This window comes from Schistocerca cancellata, chromosome 1 (assembly GCF_023864275.1).
Source record: "Schistocerca cancellata isolate TAMUIC-IGC-003103 chromosome 1, iqSchCanc2.1, whole genome shotgun sequence".
In the NCBI taxonomy this organism is placed as follows: domain Eukaryota; kingdom Metazoa; phylum Arthropoda; class Insecta; order Orthoptera; family Acrididae; genus Schistocerca; species Schistocerca cancellata.
Genome location: NC_064626.1, coordinates 169761670 through 169785165, shown reverse-complemented (window position 1 = coordinate 169785165; position 23496 = coordinate 169761670). Strand labels below are relative to the sequence as shown.

At 41.5% G+C, this 23496-nt stretch overlaps 1 protein-coding gene and 1 pseudogene across 1 annotated transcript in view; one reads left to right on the top strand and one right to left on the bottom strand.

Moving 5' to 3' along the window:
- The window catches only part of LOC126152714 (mucin-19-like), a 401377-nt gene that overhangs the window by 194936 nt on the left and 182945 nt on the right, over positions 1-23496 (bottom strand). Inside the window, exon 13 of the mRNA XM_049916057.1 lies at positions 2399-3093. Coding sequence (XP_049772014.1) covers positions 2399-3093 — 695 coding nt within the window. The remainder of the gene's footprint in view (positions 1-2398; positions 3094-23496) is intronic.
- Positions 3330-3447, top strand: LOC126105685 (5S ribosomal RNA; annotated as a pseudogene).

The window sequence follows — 23496 nt, the reverse complement described above, 5'->3', positions numbered from 1 at the left end:
GGACTCAACATCTTAGGTCATAAGTCTCCTAGAACTTAGAACTACTTAAACCTAACTAACCTAAGGACATCACACACACCCATGCCCGAGGCAGGATGCGAACCTGCGACCGTAGCAGTCCCGCGGTTCCGGACTGCAGCGCCAGAACCGCTAGACCACCGCGGCCGGCTTATTTTCTCAAGTTGACAACGAAAACATTTGAAAAATATTAGCGACAATTTCTCAGTCGTGTTGTTTCTGCTAGGTCGGACTAATTTAACAAAAATTCCACCCGGATCTTTATCACTCTAAAACTCTTTACTAACATAATGTACAGTTTTAAGTTTACTGGTTCGCTAGTAGACCATGTCCTAAATAATGGGGAGTGCATCTTATTCGTGGATGACTAATAAAACATAAATGAAAAGTCTGTTATCTAAGAATAGCTGTAAATCAAACATATCGATTATGTAACAGCATTCTAGCATGGAGAGATTTCCTGAAAGAGAAGGAAAGTCACAGTTTAACGCATCGGAAGTGTCATGGTTAATATAGACGCTTCACTAATTTGGAGGAGAATTGCGAAAGGAAGCGGCGATGGCCTGTTCAAGGAACGAGAATCACTAGATGATGATTCTAACACTGATACCCTTGAGTATGAGTCCACTGCGTTAGTTCTTGCTCCACGAATCTCGGTGTTCCCCAAGTGACTTGAAAAAAATATAAATTTTTAACTTTTCCTCTGCGACGAGAACACAAGCGCAGATTTGGAATGTTCTACGCCAGCGCTCATTTTATTCGCTTTGGTGGCACCACCAGTAGATTCCAAATCGCCTAAAAACAGACTTACCAAGTTTAACAGGAGTGCACGCCTGTAGCTATAAACGGTGACTCAAAATCTCAGTGTCTATAGGAAGTACATTTATATCTAACAACAAAAAGTAGACTAATAAAACGAAAAAAATCCCTTTAAGAAAGACACTCCTAATTAGTCACTGTTAACTACTCAGGATGCAACTTAACTACATCACTGCATCGTTATGCAGAACTTAAGGACGAGATATATAAAGTAACATGACAGATCAACAACACAATGGACATGAATGAAAGTGAAGTCTCCCAGTCGTGCACAGAAAGATGGACGTCATGTGGCATGAGGTCAGCGTGACTGTAGTAGCAGATGTGGCCGACGCCGCAGCACGAGGCAGTTGAAGGAACGGGAAAAGACAGTGTGTGTCAATCAGCGAGGAGTAACGGTGCACTATGGTGGTGTCCTTCATTACAACATGGCCCGGAGACAACATATGGATGACGTTACAGGGGGAAGAATCATCGGGAAAGTGGAGTGTCGTCGAAGAGTTTGATATTGCTCACAATAATGTTTCACGTGCATGGGTAACGTTCCGAACCACAGGCACTGGTGCTCCAGCGAGAGGAGGTACGGCAATATATGACCGCTACATGGTGCAGCAGGCAAGAAGGAACTCACGTTATACATCAGGTGCAGTTGCACCCACATTTAACAGGACTGTAAGGCACGCAATCTCACGCTCCACGGGTGTTCTTTTTGGGGTGTTCTTTTTCGCAGATGACTAGAACGTTTTGTTCCGTAGCCACGCGCGTATCGGCGGCAACGTTTGCGATGGTTCCAAGAGTATAGGCACTGAAACAGCGAAAAGTGGGGTAGCGTGCATTTCTCCAATGAGCGCAGACTCAGTTTGAGATGTGATTCTGAACGCACCCTCATATGGCTTGAGATGGAAATATGTAATGCGCCCAGGAATCCAGGTGTTATGGTGCGGAGAGGCACAATGTTGCATAGAGTGCAGGTTAATTTAACATCTATGGATACATCGCAAGAAGTTCGTCAGAGCATTCAGTGCTGAAAAGATAGAAATAATCTGCATCTGTGCTACTTTGCTGTCGAATGTCTAATGAAAGATGGTTCGGTTACATAAATAACAGTCGATTTCCTTGATTGGAAGATGTCATGTAGATTCTATGTGTCAGATGTGTGATATCTGTTGTACTATATGCAGTATAATAAAGTTTTAAACAGTCGTAGAATGTCGGGATTTATGTATGTTGTCAAAGACGCTTGGGTGGTTTAGACGAACGTGTTTTTAACTGACGTGAGTCGACGCAGGAACAGAATCTTTCTGTTGGTTTAAAGAGAGTGGCTTGCTTAGTTCTGCTTCAGCTGTTATAAAGCAGACGTCCCATTCTAGACAAGCACATGCGAAATATCTCGTGCAATGATATAAATAATTCCTTCCCGAACTGCTGTCAGGTTCGGTGTTGTTCTCCATGTCTAATGATTTCACTGGCTGGGATTATCACGCTCTGAATGGACCAATAAGAAAGAAATGTAATAAGCAAGTATCTCTAATTACTGTGAGGATACTTGTGCGTGTTTTACCTGAGGATGCTGCTGGTAGTCATCCTGGTAGGTGGTGGGCGTGGCGTAGAGCTGCGGGTAGCGCTGCTGGTCGTAGCCGGCGGCTGCGGCGGCTGCAGCGGCTGCGGCAGCGGCCGCCGCTGCGGGATCGTAGGGGGAGCCCTGGCCGATGTACTGCGCCGGCACCGGACCCGGCCCGCCGCCCGGCCGCCCCGCGTACCGCCCGTACAGCTCCTCGGCGGACGCCACCGGAGGCGGCGGCGGAGGCAGCGGTTCGTATCCGATGCCGTAGCCCATGGGTGGCGGGCCCGGCTGCTGCGGCGGCGGCGGCTCCATGCTCGACACTGACGACGAGTTGGAGTCGTGACTGAGGTAGGGCTCCGAGTTACTCCCGGCACCCGCCTCGACTTTCAGAGTCACCGAACAGCAACTGGCAGCCGATACTACTTCAGACTTCGGTATGAGGCGACCGCCAGCAGCGATGGCCGACTCAGGTGATTTGGGCTTCTTGTAGAATTGCTGCTGCTGCTGTTGCGGCGGTGGCGGCGGCTGCTGCTGCTGCTGCTGTTGCTGTTGCTGCTGCTGTTGCTGGGTGTCACTGCTTCCGTAGCAAGATTTGTTTGGAGTCCCCTCTGTTTTCGGACCAGGATTCCCAGTAACGCTGCCACCAGTCCCACAGTTGAAGCCGAATTCTGGTGGGCACGTGGTGCCGCCAACTGAAACCCCACACAACATCATCTGTTGTTCTTGAAATGTATTATCAGACTATTTCTGTACGTTACTGTTCCCTTGTAAGAAATTACTAATGCAGTCGACGTTTTACATCCACCTTTTCAAAAACTTTATCTTTTCTCTTAAGTAATTTCGCGCTTTTGTTAACAGTTTCACATTACTATCGCCATTGTGTATGAAGAAGTGTGTTTATGGATAACCCAGTGCTACTATCAAATAAGGCAACGGCCTTGCCGCAGTGGATACAGTGGTTCCCGTGAGATCACCGAAGTTAAGCGCTGTCGGGCGTGGTCGGCACTTGGATGGGAGACCATCCGGGCCGCCATGTGCTGTTGCCATTTTTCGGGGTGCACTCAACCTCGTGATGCCAATTGAGGAGCTACTCGACCGAATAGTAGCGGCTTCGGTCAATAATACCATCTTACGACCGGGAGAACGGTGTGCTGAACCCACGCCCCTCCTATCCGCATCCTCCACCGAGGATGACACGACCGTCGGATGGTTCCGGTAGGCCACTCGTGGCCCTAAGACGGAGTGCTTTTGTTTACTATCAAGTAAACTCAACGCGCCCATTAAGTCTTTTGAACGTGAAAAGACCGCATTACTTAGAGGCGGTTTTGCTATCAGGTATCGAGACTGACACATCCATGAACTGCGTTTATTAACGAATAATTCAGTGATCAAGTCGTAAAAAAACCCACTGCGCTGTTATTTCCTGTCATTCGAAATAGTTCAGACTTAAGCGATCTACTAAACTGGATGCTCTGATAAACGCAACTGAACGGTCTGCTATATTGTCTGAATACATTCCTCTTGAGAAGATGGTGCTTCACCTGAACGCAATAAAGATTCATATTGCAGTGTATTACCTGCTAGCATACACCAGCAGCACATATAAAAGGTCTACTCTATTTCTATAGGCACAGATCTACACCTAGAAGAGTATGGATTACAAGCTTTGAATTTTTCGAGGTTCGCGAAGACACTCGGAACTGGGCGCCGTGCCTTCTTGTTTTTAGTAACGAGCCAATTTTAGGTTTACTGTGAACACAGTTTATGAAAACTTTGGTTCAGCAGGTGAAAACCTATACCCGTTGAAAGTAGACGATGGTTTCCTTAAGATTTTCGTTCAGCACGTGGAAACACAGACCAGCGTTGTATTTACTTGTTGAAACTATATATTCCGCATAGCAGACGTTATGATTGACCACTAGCTATGAAATGGTCGAAGACAGACAGTTAACATGTTGATATTTCATTAAGCCTTTTTGCTGCCTTTTTTGGAGCAGATCCTACACCCTTAAGCATCTAGATAAAGCCTGCACCTCCCAGCAGATTATGGGGCGTGTTGGAGCCATTATTACGTCACGTACTAACTACATTGAAGCACAGTCCGTATAGGAGCGTTTAGTTTTTCACGCTGACCTATTTTCCTAACAAAGAAACAACTGCATGTGCGCAGGACACCATTCGGAAGCTATGTTTGGCTATGCTTAACCATATCTCTTCTTTAATTGCAATAAAAGGAGTTCCTGCTTTGTACCGAGCAATCAATAATTTTATGAATGGAAGACAGTCCAATTTTCCCTTCTTGTGTGGCGCGCTTGCGCCTGGTTGTTTAATAAGATCTGGATTTCGGGCGATGATGTAACAATTCTCGCGTTTAGCTGTGTTTTTCCCTTATCCTGTGTCGTTAATAAATGCTCTTCTTCTCCGCCTTAATTCTGGTTCTCGGTTTAATACTTCCCACTCGTGTTTGCTCACTTACTGAAAATCACGAGAGAAATTTGTGCGTTTATTTTGTATCAATGAGGTTTTGATTTAACGATTTAGATTAATCCAAAGGAGAACAAAAATCCTTAAAATCGAACGCTTCTCTGTACTAGCGTATGTACGAGAACGGCAGCTCCCACTTGACCTGGGAAAAAAGAGATACAGTTGAGATGCAGGGTATCAAGAGCCTCGCGCTACGCTGCCGGCTAATAAAATGAAACTGCGTCCGAGACCGATATACGTTTTCTTGTCCGCGATTCTAGCTTGCTCTTCGCAGACAACGCCGGAAAATGTTATCAAATGCACATTCTCTTTCCAGTGGAGTAACTGCAGTTATAGAGCAAAAGAATTTGATAACCATGTATTCAAATAATTTTTGCATTATAAGCCTTCGTGAGTTCTGGTGAAACAACCTTAACCGTAAAATACAGGGTTTTTCAAACTTTCTGAGTTGAACTGAAACAGGTGGTAGTGCGTTCTCAACCGATTATATCTGATATGGAATCAAAGATCAGAGATACGTATTTACTGTGTTTTGGACATCCACAGCGTACGCCTTATAACAACAATGTAGCTCTTAGCAATTGTTCAAAGCGATGACCTCCAATCTCAATACACGTATTGCAACGGAGCATGCAGTTCAGCCGCGCTCAAGGAAGTTCCAGGATGACTGTTGTATAACGGAACAGGCAGCGGGTGATAAACAGCGTACACTCCTTACCACCAAAGGACGTACTGTACACAACTTAGCTTATAGCACATGTGTGCATGCATCGCACCGGCGCGTTAACCTGTGCCGCACGCACACCACTGTCCCTGGTGTAAGTTCTCCATTGCATCAGACAGCTTGTGATGTGTCCATGGTGAAGGATGTTACTGTGTACTGCGAAGTCAAAGGTGGAACGTTAGTCGTCACGGGAGTTGGCAAACATGCATTTAACGGAAGGTGCGGCAGGACGTAGTCCCCGTAAAGCATAAAGAATGTACAGAGGACTTTTCCTCAAACAAGCGTCATCTTAATTGGAAGAAGTTTATCCCCGTGGATACCAGCTTACGAGAGGCGGGGTCGTTCACGCAGGAGAGAGCCAGCCAAGGTTCCTGCCAAAGGTATGCCCGAACATCAGACTTTAAGGAGATGGTGTTGGATTGTGTGGCCAACCATCCAGCAATAACCACGCGTCAACTTGACCGTGAAACGCACTCTTCGAGGGATAGAGTGTGGAGAGTACTGGTAGAACAGGTATTACACCGCTATCATAAAGAACGTGTGCAAGCACTGGGACCAACTTATTTTGAGCCCCGCGTTCACTACTGTCAACGGATTATCAACCGCAGTGCTGTAGTACTCAACTTCGTACAGTTTGTATTGTTTACGGATGAGGCCTTGTTCATCCATGATATTATTTTCAACAGCCTCAGCAGCCCTGTCTGAAGTGAGGACAGTCCCCACGCCACCCACGTCGCTGGCCACAGCAACGCTTCTCTGTCAACGTACGGGCGGACATTGTCCAAGATCACCCAATAGCACCTTATTTGCTGCTTCCTCATTTAACTGGCCGTTGTTATGTGGTGTTCTTGCGGGATTTGCTGACACAGTTCTTGGAAACTGTAACCCTCGTTGTCCGCAGAGGGATGTGGGTTCAACAGTGCACCAGCCCACTTCGATGTTAATGCCCGAGAGCACCTGAACAACACGTATCCTCTTGTTGTATTGGAAGGAGAAGTACTATTGCCGGATCTCACACCTCTGGACATCTTCCTCTGGGGGTAACGTTGAGATGCTGCTATATGAAACTCGTGTAGAAACGGATGAAGCCCTGCTTACTAGGGTTCACCTGCCTGTCTCTTGGTACAACAGACGCCAGAATCTTTGAGACTGCGCCGTTGCCATGCATATGGTGAGACTTGCGGTCGTGAATTTGAATAGTTACTATGAGCTACGTTAGCCGGCCGGGGTGGCCGAGCGGTTCTAGGCGCTACAGTCTGGAACCGCGCGACCGCTACGGTCGCAGGTTCGAATCCTACCTCGGGCATGCATGTGTGTGATGTCCTTAGGTTAGTTAGGTTTAAGTAGTTCTAAGTTCTAGGGGACTGATGACCTCAGAAGTTAAGTCCCATAGTGCTCAGAGCCATTTTATGAGCTACGTTATCGTTATGCGCTGTACGCCGTATATGTCCGAAACACAATAAATATGCGTTTCCTACCATTGGTTCCATATCACAATGTAGTTGGTTGTGGGCCCACTATCACCTGTTTGTTTGACCTAAAAGGTTTGAGATACTCTGAATAAGATAACAGTCGAGACTTTTCCATTATTTCGGAGGAAATCTAAATGCCTTAACGCTGTTTATTAGGATGAGATACACGATACCACAAGAAGATGTAAGGGATAACAGTCAGTTTTAAGGGCAACAATTAATGGCACTACATTAACAACTAAATGTTACTAATTGTTATACACATACTATGATAAAATAGCACAGTATTGTTTAGTACAACGAAGCCATCTATATAACAGACACAAGAAAACAAACATACACATGCCAGTTGAATTGCTGCACCTCTATAAGATTAAAAGCCATTTGGATGAAATATGTTTTTATCTGATTGTCTCTTGTTATGTAACTGTGCAAAAATCATATCTTGAGCATCATTTATTGTTTTTTCCACCTTCTCGCAATGATGTAACGACTTTCTCTCATTGTCACTTCTCGCCATGTGCATGTGTGTAGCTCTAGTTTCCGTGTAATTTTTCTGAGAACTTATAGATTTTTCAGTAAATATCTACTCACAGAAAAATGTAGAAAAACGTTATAGAGGTAGAGTTGACGAAAGTGGCCAGTGACGAATCATAATCATCGGCTAGAAATGACAAAAGGAAAAAGGGTCTTCGCTGAGCATTTAGATGAACATGGGCCGTATGTTTATGTTTTTACGTTTGATCCTGTTTTCCTTCTGTTGTCCTCGTGCGGTAGTTGAGGGTCCCGTATTTTTCTTCCCGCCTATTATATTACTTGACCAATCCATTATATACGAGCATTTCGAATTATGTCAACTTTTTTGGGATTGTGAAAACATGCTACGCTTTGTTTCCGTGAGCTCATAAGTCTCTTCAGGAAAGTGACATGCTGTGGGACGTTATTTATATGTAGCAAGGGTATGAGCAGACCCAACATCAAATCCTTTGTCCCTAATTAGGAAGCGGTTCAGCATGAAAACTACTTGGCCTGTCTAATGACTCTCGGCTTCCTATTAGCGCGAATCATAAAAACCCACTAAATGAAATTTTGTCATTCCAATATTTTATTACATTTTTAAATGAACACACCGACATTTGATTGTACTATTGTTTATTTAATTACGACCTAGGTTTCGGCCTTTTATGCCATTTTCAAATGATTGAATGCAATATATGTTAATGACATAAACTCAATCACTTGAAAATGGCATAAAAGGCCGAAACCAGGGTCGTGATTAAATAAACAATAATACAATCAAATGGGGGTGTATTCATTTAAAAATTATTGTATGACTGTTGCTCAGCAATATCAAAAACTATTTTATTGCATGTTGGGTGAAATGGTAGATGCTATATTAGGCGCAAGATTCCTTCTGCCATTCCGAAGGTGATTAATCAAAGATATGCTCAGTCGTTTTTAGATAAATGATCTTTCCAAAACTTTTCAGAACGTCAGTAGTAAAACAGCCCAATAGGTATTTATATTTATGTAATTGTTCTTAAAAAGGATCTAAAAAATGGCATACCATAGGCTTTCAGGAGAGATGCCTTGCGAAAGTAGTGCGTTGAATATAGACTAAGAACAGACGTTTAAAAATTTTCTTGAAATATAATCAACACTATGAACATTTTTACTTTTGAGACAGTATAATTATTTTATGATTTATCAAGGAGAATTTGGTGCACCATGAAAGCGACTGATGGCTTGTGGTACTGATTGTCGCATATATTTCAGTTCTTTCAAGTTGATTGTACCGAATTCCTGTTCTATGTTTGTGAAACTACTATTAAAAAAGATAGTTATTTGTGTCCTATCATTTTCATAATTATCACATGATGTAGTTTATTTAATGATTTTAATTGTCCTTCTGATTGTTCATGTAATTTTTTTGTCGAAATGGATCTTTTTCATTATTCGACAACTCTTCTCAATGAAGACTTTCTGCAACATGAAAGCACTTGCACATATGTTGTTATTCTTACCATTTTATATAGTCCTTTATTCCTTATAGATATTTTAATGACACTTGTGATCTAAGATTTTTTGATACATCAATTGTGTTTTATTTCTTAGTTTTCATTCCAAAACAGATATTATGTGTGCAAATATGTTTGTTAACAATTGAGCGTAATTTTAAGTTTACCGCTCATGTCTTACAATCTTCATTCCTGCTAATTCCGTGCAGGTTCGTTTTAAAGCTGGCTTTTGAAATACATTAGTTCTGCTGTTTCCCTAATTTTTATTCAGACTCCTGCAACATGTTAATATTTGCAGCTCCACAATTTTTTTTTAGTTTTTGTGTGGCATGAAACAGAGCATTGTGTCAATTGCTCTAAAAGCTTCTGAAAATTTCCCGCAAGGGATCTGTAAAGTTTAAGAATTGTAGGTGTACTGTTGCACAGTGTCACTTGATTTTCGTGGTTCCATTTATTCATTTGTCTAGAAACAACTTTTACCTTTAGTTTTAGAGTTTTCGTTATGTTTCACATACATGATCATTAATGTTTCTGCGGAGCACTCTACGTGTTGCTCTGCCACGGTTACTGAAACAAATAAGAGTGAAGTTGCCTATATTCTCGGACTCCTCTAGCCAGTAGTAAACTACATTATCTTTGGTATTATCGGATTATGGAAAACTTACTTTCTCCTACACACTACAGTCTCAAATATTTTTAATCAATTACTGTACTGTACGGGCAATGCGTGTGCATCCAATACAGAAGAGGAAGATCAATGGCCGTTTAGCCTTAACTATATGAAGATGGTATCGGTTCTTTCGGACATGCAGTCACACTATCCTCTGTGCTCTCGGTGGCTCAGATGGATAGAGCGTCTGCCATGTAAACAGGAGATCCTGGGTTCGAGTCCTGGTCAGGGCACACATTTTCAACTGTCCCCGTTGTATATCAACGCCTGTCAACAGCTTAGGGTCTTGATTGGATTATCATTTCATTCTAAGAGAGCTGCATGGTCACCGATGTTAGAAAGAACAGATACCATCTTCATATATCAGTTACACCATGTCAGCGACTGCTGCGCAAACACTGTCTCCACTTAGCGTAAATGGGGCGGCGGTGGGGTGAGTGAACTGCTGAAGCCTGTTGTCGGGTTGTGTACCACTGAGGGCAATGACGGGGACGAAGCCTCTTCGTCGTTCCTAGGTCCCCAGTTCAATACATACATACTTGTACATACATACATACATTATATCTCGTCCTCGGTGAACTGCGTGATACTGCCAAATCTTATTAGAATTCGACTAATGGCCAATGGGTTGCTGTAATGGGAAGGACTCGTAGATTGCAGACTCTAATCCAGAAGGTTGGTATAAGACGGTGAGTTTCAGTACGGAACATGTGAAGCTCCCTGCACTGAAAGCCAAGTGCCAGCGTCCGTGGATCCATGAATTTGTCACGTAATAATGTTGGATACTGTAATTGTTGTGCTCTGAAGGTAACCTTCACGCTCTGGTTTCCTTACAACTTGTGAGTTTCCTTCCTAAAACATCTGCTTCTAATTATGACGAACCACTGGGGCATCATGTTGGAGCTTCCCCCACGGACAGTCACTGACATTTTTTTTCTATTGACTTTGAGACATCATCGATATAACCTGCTTGTTATTACAAAACTTATTTAACTCTTGGCAAGCAAAATATACAAATTAATTTTAATATGCCTTCATAATGTAGTATTTTAGCTCTCGGACGCTGTATTTGACCAGTTCAAAAACGCCATTGACATTTTTTCTCGATGTTTGTGGTGGTTTATGTACCAGCCGTATTCACCCTCCGGTTTCAGCTTTGCATGCTGATGTGGAATTTATTCTTCAATAAATAATTAATTTCCAACTGATGTAGCAAGCACCGGTCTTTGCCAGTCATCCACTCGAATACCAGTCATTTGAAGCATCGATCGTGGAGCAGCTGGCGTCCCGGATTGCACGACACCCTTCCCCGGCTGCTGCACGTCATCTGTTGGGGAAACCTCGGAGTAGTACAGCCCAGGCCTTCCCCTCTCCCCCCACCCTCCGCGTTCCCAATACCCCAAACGCCCCTCCCCATCCGGCTGGTGTGCCCTAGAGAGGCTCGGTCAGGGGGAGACGGGGACTGCGTTCCTCGGAAAGAACAACACTACCTTTGCTGTCTTTCTGTCCTTATCTGTCATTGTAAATGGTTAGAATATGTGGTGAAGCTGGAGAGTGTTTCAACTAGGATGGCAAAAGCGATTTTGTTTTGATTTGTGTAAACAGATGGGTGGAAGATGATAATATTTTCAGCAGCCACCTTTATTTAGGCTTTTACTTAATGAATGGCTGGTTTCAGGACCATAGGATGTCATTATCAGTTAGGAACCTACATACGGGCTGTCTCCTCTACCTTGATCACACAAAATAAATTTTTGTCCAGAAGGAAAATTAAAAAAAACTAAAAAGAAATGTGTCAGGCAAATGGTGTTTCTACCAGTGAGACATTAATCAGCATAAGTGCGTTCCTTGTAACTTCCTTCATTTGGAAGATATTAATAGCAGTACGTCTTTTTTAAGCAGCACCCTATATTTTCATTCGGTAATCTGCTTTCTCTCCTCAAGAGCTGTGAAAGACACAAAAGTGACTTTGACTTTCTTATAACAGCCCACGATGCAGGTACCTGGGCTAACATAGCTCGTCCACTTTCTGCAGCTGACAGTAAACAAATGGAAACACAAGGAAAATGTACAACTGTTATACAGTCTACCGTCTTCAATTGAAGGTTTGTGCAAGTACAAAGTCTGCTAACGAAGAGCATATACAAATGCTACTCGTGTATGGATAATGTAAGATGTCAGAACAGTAACTGCAATAACGTTCTGTTATTTACCCTGCGGGTAAATGTAGTAAAGTACTGTAGTCCTTTTGAAGGATGTGCAGCTTACAGTAAAGGTAGTTCTTAAATATAAAATGCAGTATCATTTCTTTTCTTTTAATATGGTTGAAGGTAGTCGTAATGCTACTCAAGCAGATAAACTCTACAGAGAGCGATATCCAGTCAAGAACCCACCTTCTCGACTAATGTTTCCTCGTCTTATTGTGACGCTTAAGGAAACGGGAAATTTCAAATCTAGTCAACGCAATTGCCGTACAAATTGCATGAACAAAGCCGCCTTAGTTATCATTCTCGCTTCTGTTGCAGTGAATCCATACGTGTGCACATGATAGCTTGAACAGCAGACTAGCATTTCTAAAATCGGTATACAATGCATTCTAACACGTCACCAGTTCCGTCCTCATTATGTGAACTTGCATAGAGGACTATAACTATTACTCGTCTTTCACAATTGAATTTTTAACATAGTTTTTGGATGAACGAGTTTTAGGCAAATACCTATGTTGAAGAACAGCAGCGTGGAACCATCAAAAGCTATTGTAATGAATATTTATTTCCAGACAACTGTATTGTGTCAAGCGACCTTCAATGAGTCACGGATTGACAGTGACTTGAAGATGATCGCTTGAACGAAATAGTTGTCTGGAAATAAATATTCATTACAAAAGCTTTTGATGACGCTACGATGTCGTCCTTTAAATACATTTAAGCTATGCAGCACTATTTACGGGAACATATATCTCTTTTGTACCTTTGTAGACTACTGATGATATCTAGTAAACTGAGATGAAATACATTTGGGTTAAAGTTATAATAAAAATTCTGCTACATGGTAAACAGGACCTCGAAGTAGCATCTGTTCAAATATTAGCATTAAGATGCTCCCTTTGCCTATGCTAGTCTGCCGCTTACAACCTCCGTGCTTCCTCCGTCATGAATTGTTTTGCTTCCAATATAGGAGAATTCTTCCACTTCGTCTTCGTCTGACGCCTAGTTCGGCACTAAAACCTTTTCTGCTCCTCCTTAATACTTTTGTTGTTCTTTGGCTGACTCACTTCATTTTCTGTTCTCAGTCGATTGCTCTACAAACCCTGTAAATCTTCCTCAATTTCACAACGAATAGCAGTGCCATCAGAAAATAGTGATTTCCCATCACTCTGTAATTTAATCCCATATGTTCTATTGCGAAAATCAACGTTGTGCAGCAGTCAACGAGGAAGAAACATATAAAAATTAAAACCAATATAGGAGAGATAAACTTCATGTCGAACTTTCTAAAGCAACATAGTCGAGGAATCACCTATATTACCGAGTGAGCTAGCACATTGCTTTCCCCGGTAGACCAGGCTTTCCCAAACTGCGATCCGCGAAACAGTAGTGTACCGTGGGAAGTGAGTAAGTACTCCATAAAAAACTATTTATAACATGGCGTTTTTTTCCATTTTGATGATATTAATCGTTTTTTAAAATTTTATTATGATTTCTGTGTTATTAATTGTGATTTAAAATTCAGATAATCACTGAATAAAACAAGTTTTTCTCATTTTTTAAATTTTATTAACGTTTAAAATCTAGACTGTTGCAGAATTCGTATGCGACAGTGACCCGACGTTGGACTGTGTGGGAACATGGAGGCAGGCGCACTCGTCGTTAATGTCCCTTCACATCTGCGCCTGCCATTCGAGGACAAGTAATGGACTCCATGCAGAGTAATGTTTCATCCCCGCCTTTGGTCGAAATGTAGTAACATCTAGATCCGAGAGATAGCGTCCCATACGTAGGCAGCTGCAACAACACAAAAGGCTGCATTTGGAGTGTGGCTGTGACCGAGAAGCATGGATTGATAATGAGTCGTGGATCTGCACTACCTTGGATGACCATCATCAGCGAGTTCTGCGGCGATCTGGATAGAACTCCCATTCTTCGTGTTTTGTAGAGGCATAGCATTGTTTCTCATCGCGTCATGGTACGGGAAGCCATTTTGTATGACGTTAGGCAGTGACTGAGGGGACTCTGACGAACAGTTCGTCACGGATATCCTGCGTCCTATTTGTTACCCCTCATTCGACATTATCGTGGTGCCATTTTCCAGCAGGACAATGATTATGTCTCTATGAACTGTTTGTTTGATGTTGAGGTACTCCCGTGTCCAACAAGATCCCCAGATCTGTTCCTGACAGAGTATGTATGGGACCAATTCGGACGTCGCCTCTCTCTCAGTGCCAATATCATCCAGGATATCAAGGACCAGTTACAACATCTGTGGACCTGATTGCCTCAAAAGAGGATACAGTGTCTTAGTGACACGCTACCCAAAGGAATCAATGTATGCAAGCAGGCCAGGGGCTGCAACTTCCCGCTGTAAGTTGGCATGTATTGAGAAGTTCCTACTAAATTTGATGCTATTTTGTAACCACTGAAATAACATTACATACCCTCTCCAACTACGAAGTTTCACTTCGCTTCTCCTTCAACTTTTTTGTCAGGCAGAGTATTTATAATTAAGATCATAAAAACATTATAAACGTAACATGGACCTCATTGCCAACCTTTTATGGCGTGCATACTAAAGTTAACTGTTGGCATTATCAATCTGCAAGATGAGCCGGATTGGGCAAGGATAAAATGGTTCAAATGGCTCTGAGCACTATGCGACTTAACTTCTGAGGTCATCAGTCGCCTAGAACTTAGAACTAATTAAACCTAACTAACCTAAGGACATCACACACATCCACGCCCGAGGCAGGATTCGAACCTGTGACCGTAGCGGTCGCTCGGTTCCAGACTGTAGCGCCTAGAGCCGCACGGCCACTCCGGCCGGCTGGGCAAGGATAGATCAGTCAGTTTAACTGTTGGTGATCTCCAACAAGAAACGGTCTTGTTGCGGCTTTTAATAGATTTTTCAAACGTATCTAAGCAAAAAGTGCTGTACTCTAATCTGTTTTGGTGTTTAATTGTCGTCTCAAGTATAGAATATTCAAATAACTGAGTACTAGATAGGGAAAAATAATGTAGTAGAAGGCGACAGAAAAATTTATAGGCCGTACACGATGGCATATTCCATAACCCGTTATGAATATACAATATATGCAAGTGTTACATTGTCCGAGTATAAACAGCCCTTCATGGATGCTCCTCTAGTGTTGAGACTGGACAATGTGTATCGTTCGATTATAATGATGCAAAGTTGAAATTTGAAACATGGTAACAGTATAAAAAATAAGTGCGGATGTCCAATACTTCTACCAACATGTAGCCTGTAGTTCTTTTGTTTCTCATTTAAAAACTGTCAGCTGTAAATAACTCGACATAAAATGAAAAACATGTTTTCTATATTAAAAGTGTATATCCTCCTTTTGATCCAACTGTTGCCACGTATTAAAGAAGAATACTAAAATAGCAAATGAATAAACTCGAAGAAATTTCTGTTATAAGTGCGGATGTCCAATACTTCTACCAACATGTAGCCTGTAGTTCTTTTGTTTCTCATTTAAAAACTGTCAGCTGTAAATAACTCGACATAAAATGAAAAACATGTTTTCTATATTAAAAGTGTATATCCTCCTTTTGATCCAACTGTTGCCACGTATTAAAGAAGAATACTAAAATAGCAAATGAATAAACTCGAAGAAATTTCTGTTATTTCTCCTAGTTTATGAAAGAAATTTTTGCTGGCTTATAATTTACATACAGGCGAGAAAGAAGTGCGCCAAAAGGAATACTTTTTACAAGGCAAAGACTGGAATTTTTAGAGTGATGTTAGATAGCTTCATTGCTAAGTAAAATTACTTTTTTGCTGTTGGGTGGTTTATCAAACGTGATTTGTCTCTAGACACCCTAATTCGCCAGCTTCTAAGGTAGGATAGATAAGAAGTGCAACTATTGCTTCTTTCACAGTACCACAAAAGTTTTTGCAGTTTTTTACATTTTAGTCAACTAGTTGCATCTGTGCGTTTACATCAGTAGAAACGCCTTCGGTAGCCAAGAACTCGATATTACGCACTAGTTTTGTCACTGATGTTGCCAAGTAAGAGTATACAGCGACCACAATGTAAGGGAAATGGCAAGCGAGCTCCAACTTTGGAGGTGGATTTTTTTATTCGGGAATATTAATAGCGTAGTGGTTCGAGAAAATATCTGTAACTTTGAAAAATAGTATTGTCTTCCAATTACTGAGAGAGGCATAGAAGATGATTGTACCTACTTAGATCGATATTTTACAAGACATTCGGAAGTTCACATTACAGACTTCTAGCACTTGTAGAGGGGAATGAGTAGATAATATGTTGAATTGGAACCCGTGAACGGATACCTACCGTTTCCGTGCTGCAAACATTGGAAAACATCTTGGTAACGCTAACACTTTTACATATAATTGATTAGGCGTGACCCAGTGCATGATTTGTTTTACAACCCCACTCATTGATAGCCAAGAAATTGCTCGTGTCCTCTCCAATGTGATACAGTACGGCCCCTTCCAATCCGGGTGTGCCGCGTCTCCTTGGAGCGCCACAGTCACGCCTGCTGACATTGGAGGTACCCTGTACCCTGTCTCGAAGCCGATGCGTAATTGTGGCGAAAAGGATATGCAGTGGAGTCGGACGTTATGGAGAACGATCTTGATAATGGCGACGAGCAGCTCTTTCATTAGCGTGAGCTTCGGCATTCAGAAGGATTATATCGGTGTATTATGCAAATGTGTACTCAACCATGTTGCTCTAACACTCACAGACGCGCGAACGAGACTCAAACTAGTCCAGAGAGGAAGAATAGACGTCAAATGACATTAGCCGATCCGACGTAACCAACCCCGCCCCCCCCCCCCCCTCCCCACCATGACTACCCTGACGCGTACCTGTAGAGCAAACATGTTTTCAAACGGCTGTAGCACGGAAACGGTACATTTCCGGACATGGGTTTCTGCTCAAAATATTATGTATTCACTCCCCTCTAAAAGTCCTAGAAGTGAGGAAAGGGTATTTTCTAACATCCTATATATCCATCCTGAAGAAGCTGTGGTTGCAGCACGGGCTAAACAAGAAAGATAAATGAGGTAGGTGCCATATATCTGACGAAAGGTTGACAATATTGGACCTGAAATTCATATTACTGAGAATGGTTACGTTAAGGGAGGTGCCACACTTCTAGTGAGAGTAGTTGGTGATGCTTTGTGAAAATAAATACACAAGATATGCTTCTCGCTGTGATAACTGCGTTATCACGGATGTTTAAAAATAAAATTATTGCTTTGTATTTTAGTCATAGAATAAGGAGTTACTGTTTAAAGATGAGAGTGCATCGGGCGCATTTAAAAAAATCCTAGTCTGATGGTGGAAGAAGGGTGGCTGTTTTGCTGTCAGTACGGAAGTTGATGAAACGTATAATACTGCTTGAATCTAGGCATACAGTCATTTTGAAGCCATTCATACATACAATGGACATTCATCAGTTCGTTATTTTATCAGATCAATGGTTCAGCCAGTGGTCAAGATTTTCGTAAGTCAAAGTTGTTCATCACCCCCGTCAGAGCCCAGATATTGCGTCACGTAATATTACATTGTCACCATAATTAACAACTCAGAAGGAAGAATTCTTGAGGCCGAAAATATTCGGTAGGCTTGGGACTACGACTGTGTGTACTTGTTAGAGGACACAACGAGTGTCAAATGTTGTATAGAGGATAGTGCAAACTACTCTGAAAACGTACGAATGTTAGACTAACAAGCCAAACTACAATTTCTCACTTTGCTTGCTGCAGCAGCATATTTTTGTGGTTCACTGGCAAATCTGTAGCAAACTTGCTTGCTTGTTCCCCAGCTACGCGATTATAAATACTCATCTTTGCACCCATTAGTTGTGTTCTCGATATCAATGAACCTAAAACGGAAGATATTTAATTGTATGTGATAACATAATAAACGAAGCACATGGCATTAATTTTGCAAGTAAACGATACAGCTTTTCCCGTTGGGTATGTACTTCTAGTCACTCCATATTTGCAAATACACTATCTAATCTTTTGTCTATGCATTAAGAAAGTCTCCTCACGCTTTCCAGATATAGCGGATAAGCTAACCATGTCCTGTTATCTGAACGTTCGGCCAATGAAACTATACAACACTGACAACAAGCCGTCGTTGATACGTGACGTGACCATCACCGGCATATTAAGGATTTCACTAGCTTATAATATAGATTTTCGGAGCAAAAAACTAAGCTCTGCTGCTTCTGGGAAGTTAAATTACGCTGCCGCATATTTGTCGCGCCGAAGCAAAAGAATTCTTATTTGATTAGGCAAATCCTCGTAGCAATAAAATTTCTCATTTAATGGAGTTCAAACTGTTTGATGCACGCTAAGCGGAGAATTTATAGCCGAAGAAGGATCAGTTTCTGTCGACAGATTCGAACATTATATGCGAAAACTTTATTTGTTAGAGTTGTTTAACAGTTAAATGTGTACTAAATATTTTATTGGTCCCCGTCCGATCGTACGGTTCTTTGATGCAGGCACTCTGCGTAATGCAGATTATTAAATGACGGGCCGGCGTTCCAGTGTATTATTCCTTGTAGCCCCGTAAAACTCTGCTATTTGTTTATGACCGTTAGGGGAAGATTTAGGATCCATCCGTCCGGCAATAAAACGGCAAATGTTGTTCTTTCGGGCGGTGTTTGCGAGTGCTTAAATCGACAAAGGTATTATGTGAGTGGCCTAGGATGCTGATGATGGCAGTAGACGGAGCTTGGTGATACGGAGTGGGGTGTGGGAAGGGTTTTCGTTTACGCAACAGCTGGGAACTGATAACTATTATTTACTACTATTATTAACTACTGTTTACACCGAATCTCTCATTAGTACAGGCAGATAGACCTGTTAAGAGTGTTGTGTTCCACATATATATTACGGTGAAAAGAAGATTTAAGGATATACGGTAACATAAAATTTAACCACTCTCACCTTGATGCAAAATATCTTTTTCTTCCGACTGTTATGTCCGACAATTTTTCCTTCATACCTTATTTCGTAATAAAGTGATGGAAGACATGTATGACTGTCAGTGAAGATACATTTTACTCTTAATTTTTGACATGTTCCCGATGAATGGTTAAGACATCCAGTATTGTAGGAAAATGCTTTGTTGTGGTATGTTTACAATATTTTTAGGGTTGTAGGAAAAGTTTATAACAGTTATGGTTGTATTATGAAACAAATGACGTGGTGGAGTGATTGGCACACTCGACTCGCAATCGGATTATGCTAGTTAGGTATACCGTCCGGCCACACAGATTTAAGTTTTCCGTGTTTCCTCTCAATCGCGCAATGTAAAAATTAGGATGGTTCCTATGAAAAGGACACGGTCGGTTTGCTTCCCCATTTCTTCAACAATACGAACCTGTGTCCCGTCTCTAATGTCCATGTCGTCCACAGGCCGCTAAACCCTAGTATTTCTTCCTTCTTCCTTTAAACTGCAAATGAAATAGTACGTGAACTAGAGGTACAAAACGTTACAGGTAAGCCAATTAAGTTACCCTACATTACTTGGCCGTATTAAAGCTCTAGTAGATTTAATAATTTTCTCAAGTTATAACTTACTTCGTATTTTAAAAAGTATGACATAAGAACTTCATTTCTTTTGCGTTAAATCAATACAAAGGACCAGGTACACCGTTATTAGCGACTGTAAATGAATTACTATCGACAAATATCTCGTATGTTCGATGCTGGTTTATTGCACGGGTGCCAAAGACGATTAGTTAGAGCTGTCAGCGGTGTACATCACATCCATGGGATGTTGTTTTATCTGACCTGAGTTAATAAGTTTATTGTCGAACACAAACATCTGAACAAAAAGCATTTCGTTTTGGTTATTGCAATACATAATACTCAAGATATGGTCATAAATGTGTGTTCTACACCTTTACATTTATTTTGTGTTCTTAATAATGCTATTAGAGATACAAATCGATATAAATCGATGCGAACACCACAGCATCGATACACCTTTCTATAAACGTGCTACAAATGTCAGAACTTGGAAGGTTTGCATCAAGTCCAATATAAAACTACCAGTCACTTTTCACCAAAATACAAAGCTTAACCCACAGAGAGAACAACTAAGTAATACTGGTATTGGCAGTTGTGCGTACTTTAAGCATTAGGGCATTGGATACTTGGCTCTAAGAGAAAATGTAAGTTTTTTTAGATTGTCTGTAAACAAATGAAACTCGTTTAGTTTTCTGCCACCATGTTAAAAGATCAAGTGTGAACATATACTTACGATGCGTAAGAGTAACTACGAGTCCCTGAAACGACTCTGTACCTGTTTTTAAAGGTCCACGTAGTTCAAGACCTGTAGATCTGGTGCGAAAAAGCAGCCATTACCGTGAATATTTTTTACAACACAGTCGTTCCATGATCAGTAAGAAGTGCATCATGGCGCACAAGGACCAGTTAGGTGGCAGAGATTAAACTACAATTGGACCATAATCCAAAATCCATAAAACAACGGGCAATTACACACATCTTCAGCAATAAATCTGCTTGATGTCCACTTTGGGAGAGTGAACCTTGATTCATGAGAAATCCTACTGACTCCAACGTGTAGATACAAGTTCTTATAAAAGAAATCATGGTAGTCGTAGCTGTGATACCCAGAAGCGACAGCGGCGTCACTGGCGATGTGTTTGCAATAGGGCAGAACTCAAAATATGGTTTGAGTGATACCGGCACATGTATTATTTGTCAGGTTTATGTCCGTAATGTTCTCTGAGACGCGTGTAGAGATGGAAATGTATCTTATAACAAGGCTAAGTGTCAGTTGTTAATCAATTTATACCCACCTTTATGTTTCACATGGTACAGCCTTTGCTGTTTAAGTACCTCATTAGAATGCAGTATATACCAGATAATGTAATGCACCGTTCATGTGTATGTACAGAAATTGTAAAATGTAAACTTTCGCAACCAGAAATATCAAAATTAATGAAATGTTCCGGGTTACTATGCCTCCGCAGATGGGGACGAAACGTTGGGTTTTAAGGTGAAATCCGTTCGTGCACGACATAATAACCCCGAACATTTTATTAATTGTATGTACAGAAAGTCTAAACAAAATTACGTTTTGCTCATCACGCTGATGTATCTGTGTGTCGTGTAACTTTCGTTGTACATTCTTTCGTGTGTGAAACATTTGTCTATCGTATACTTGAAGATGAAGGATTATTTTACACACTACACTGGATGATCGTAATCTCTGATATGCTGATGTTTCTTCTATGAGAAACATACATTTTTGATCCAATGGCCTTATAATTTTTCTTTCACTGATGATTTTTGAAGTAGATTTATTCTTGACCGGTTTCGGTTATTTTAGCCATCATCACTGGAAGAAAAATTATAAACGTGTTGGATCAAAATGCATGTTTCTCATAGAAGACACATCAGCATACCAGGTATAACGATGACACAGTGTGGTATGTAAAATAACCAAAACTTAGAAGTGTCGTGAAACACACACATAACTTTAACCGCTCAAGAATAAATCTAAATATATACAGCTGACGGCGAAAAAAATGTTTTTTTACAAATGTCTTACACCTGTCTCCAGTTACTTACAAAACTTATAAATTTTTGTTGTTGTCTGGAAGCCGTAATGTACAACCACCCACGGAACTACGCCAGACTAACAATCCTTACGCGCTGAGCTCTAGTTCCTCTCTCCTTTCCCATAAGCTGTCACTCGACGCGCTCCGATGGAAAGTAGATCAAAGCGTACTCTTACTGGACGATTTTTATCGAAAAACTTACACAGTAGCAACAACCGATGACTTGACTTTTTATAATGTTTTATATTACATTAACTGTGATTTTTGTTGAGTAAATTTGGAATGATGTTGATTACGAAGTTATTAAAATTAATTTCTCAAAGCAACTTTACATAGTTCCTGTATGTGCAGGCCGTAGAAAGGACATATAATTCGACTAGTCTCTTCATTTATAACAGTATTACTGTAAAGGGAAACGTAATTGTGAAATCCTTGGTTCAAATCCCCAAATGATAGCTATGTTGTAGTCTCTACATGGGCTTCGGTAAATCCAAGTGTTGGTGCTTCCACCAGACTAATGAAAACAGGGTGGTTGGTGCCCGATTTGTAATGATCTATCTTTGGATCAAACTACAACACACACGCAAAGACACACACACGCGCCCGCGCAAGAACAGCAATTGAGAACACACACACACAAATCGGAGGACAAGGAGGTGACTGAGGAGGATCCTTGGCTAGAAGTCAAAGCATGGTTTGCACACGATGGACAAGCATACGGTTGTCTTTGGCGGCTCTTGGGAGTGTAATTTTCTTAGGTGTTTGTAAGTACTTTGTGTTTTCTGTGGTGGTCAGTTTTCTCTCCTTATTTAACAGTACACTGTAAGGATATAGGGGCGTTTACTGATTAGAATTATAATAGGATATGTAAATGGTTATTCAAGTTACATAATTTGATAAATATTTTCATACTGAGAAGCCCCAGGGTTTGATACCATTAGCATCCAGATTTAGTTGAAGATATGTTTCCATGTGATTGGATTGGATTATATGAGGGAAGAGACCAAACAGCGAGGTCATCGGTTTCATCGGATTAGGAAGAACGGGGAAGGAAGTCGGCCGTGCCCTTTCAGAGGTTCAAATGGTTCAAATGGCTCTGAGCACTATGGGACTCAACATCTTAGGTCATAAGTCCCCTAGAACTTAGAACTACTTAACCCTAACGAACCTAAGGACATCACACACACCCATGCCCGAGGCAGGATTCGAACCTGCGACCCTTTCAGAGGAACCATCCCGGCATTTGCCTGGAGCAATTTAGGGAAATCACGGAAAACCTAAATCAGGATGGCCGGACGCGGGATTGAACCGTCGTCCTTCCGAATGCGAGTCCAGTGTGCTAACCACTGCGCCACCTCGCTCGGTTTTCCGTGTGAGATACCATGTTTTCTTCCACCGGTCTGAAGAATGTAGGACGGAAGCTCGTTGTTACGTTTTTAGCTCTAGTGTTGCAGAAGGCAGTGTGACGCAGGTACAGCAGCAACTTGAAAAATTATGTCGAATGGACGTTACCGCTGTCGTTCCCCTTCCAGAAATAAAATGAAATGATCGTTTGGCCTTATTGGCCGACAGAATGCGACTGAAACCGTCAACAATTCTACGTCGCGATGTCCTCTGGACTCTTATTGCTGAGTGTTTCGAAGATTGTAGCGCGTAATTAATAGCGCAAGGAATAGCTTGTTCTTAGTATCATAAGGTTTAGTATGCAGGATAGGGTTTCCAGTAAGTTAATGTATACTAATATCGAAACTAATCAAATTTCTTCTTAAGCATACCTGATTTTTCTGCGGAACTGTTCTGACACGTCACCAACAGTCTTATTCACTCTAAGGATATACTGCAGGTACTGACTACAGTTTTCGACAGGGCAGCCTGCCCTATGTAACTAATTTTCTCTGAGACATG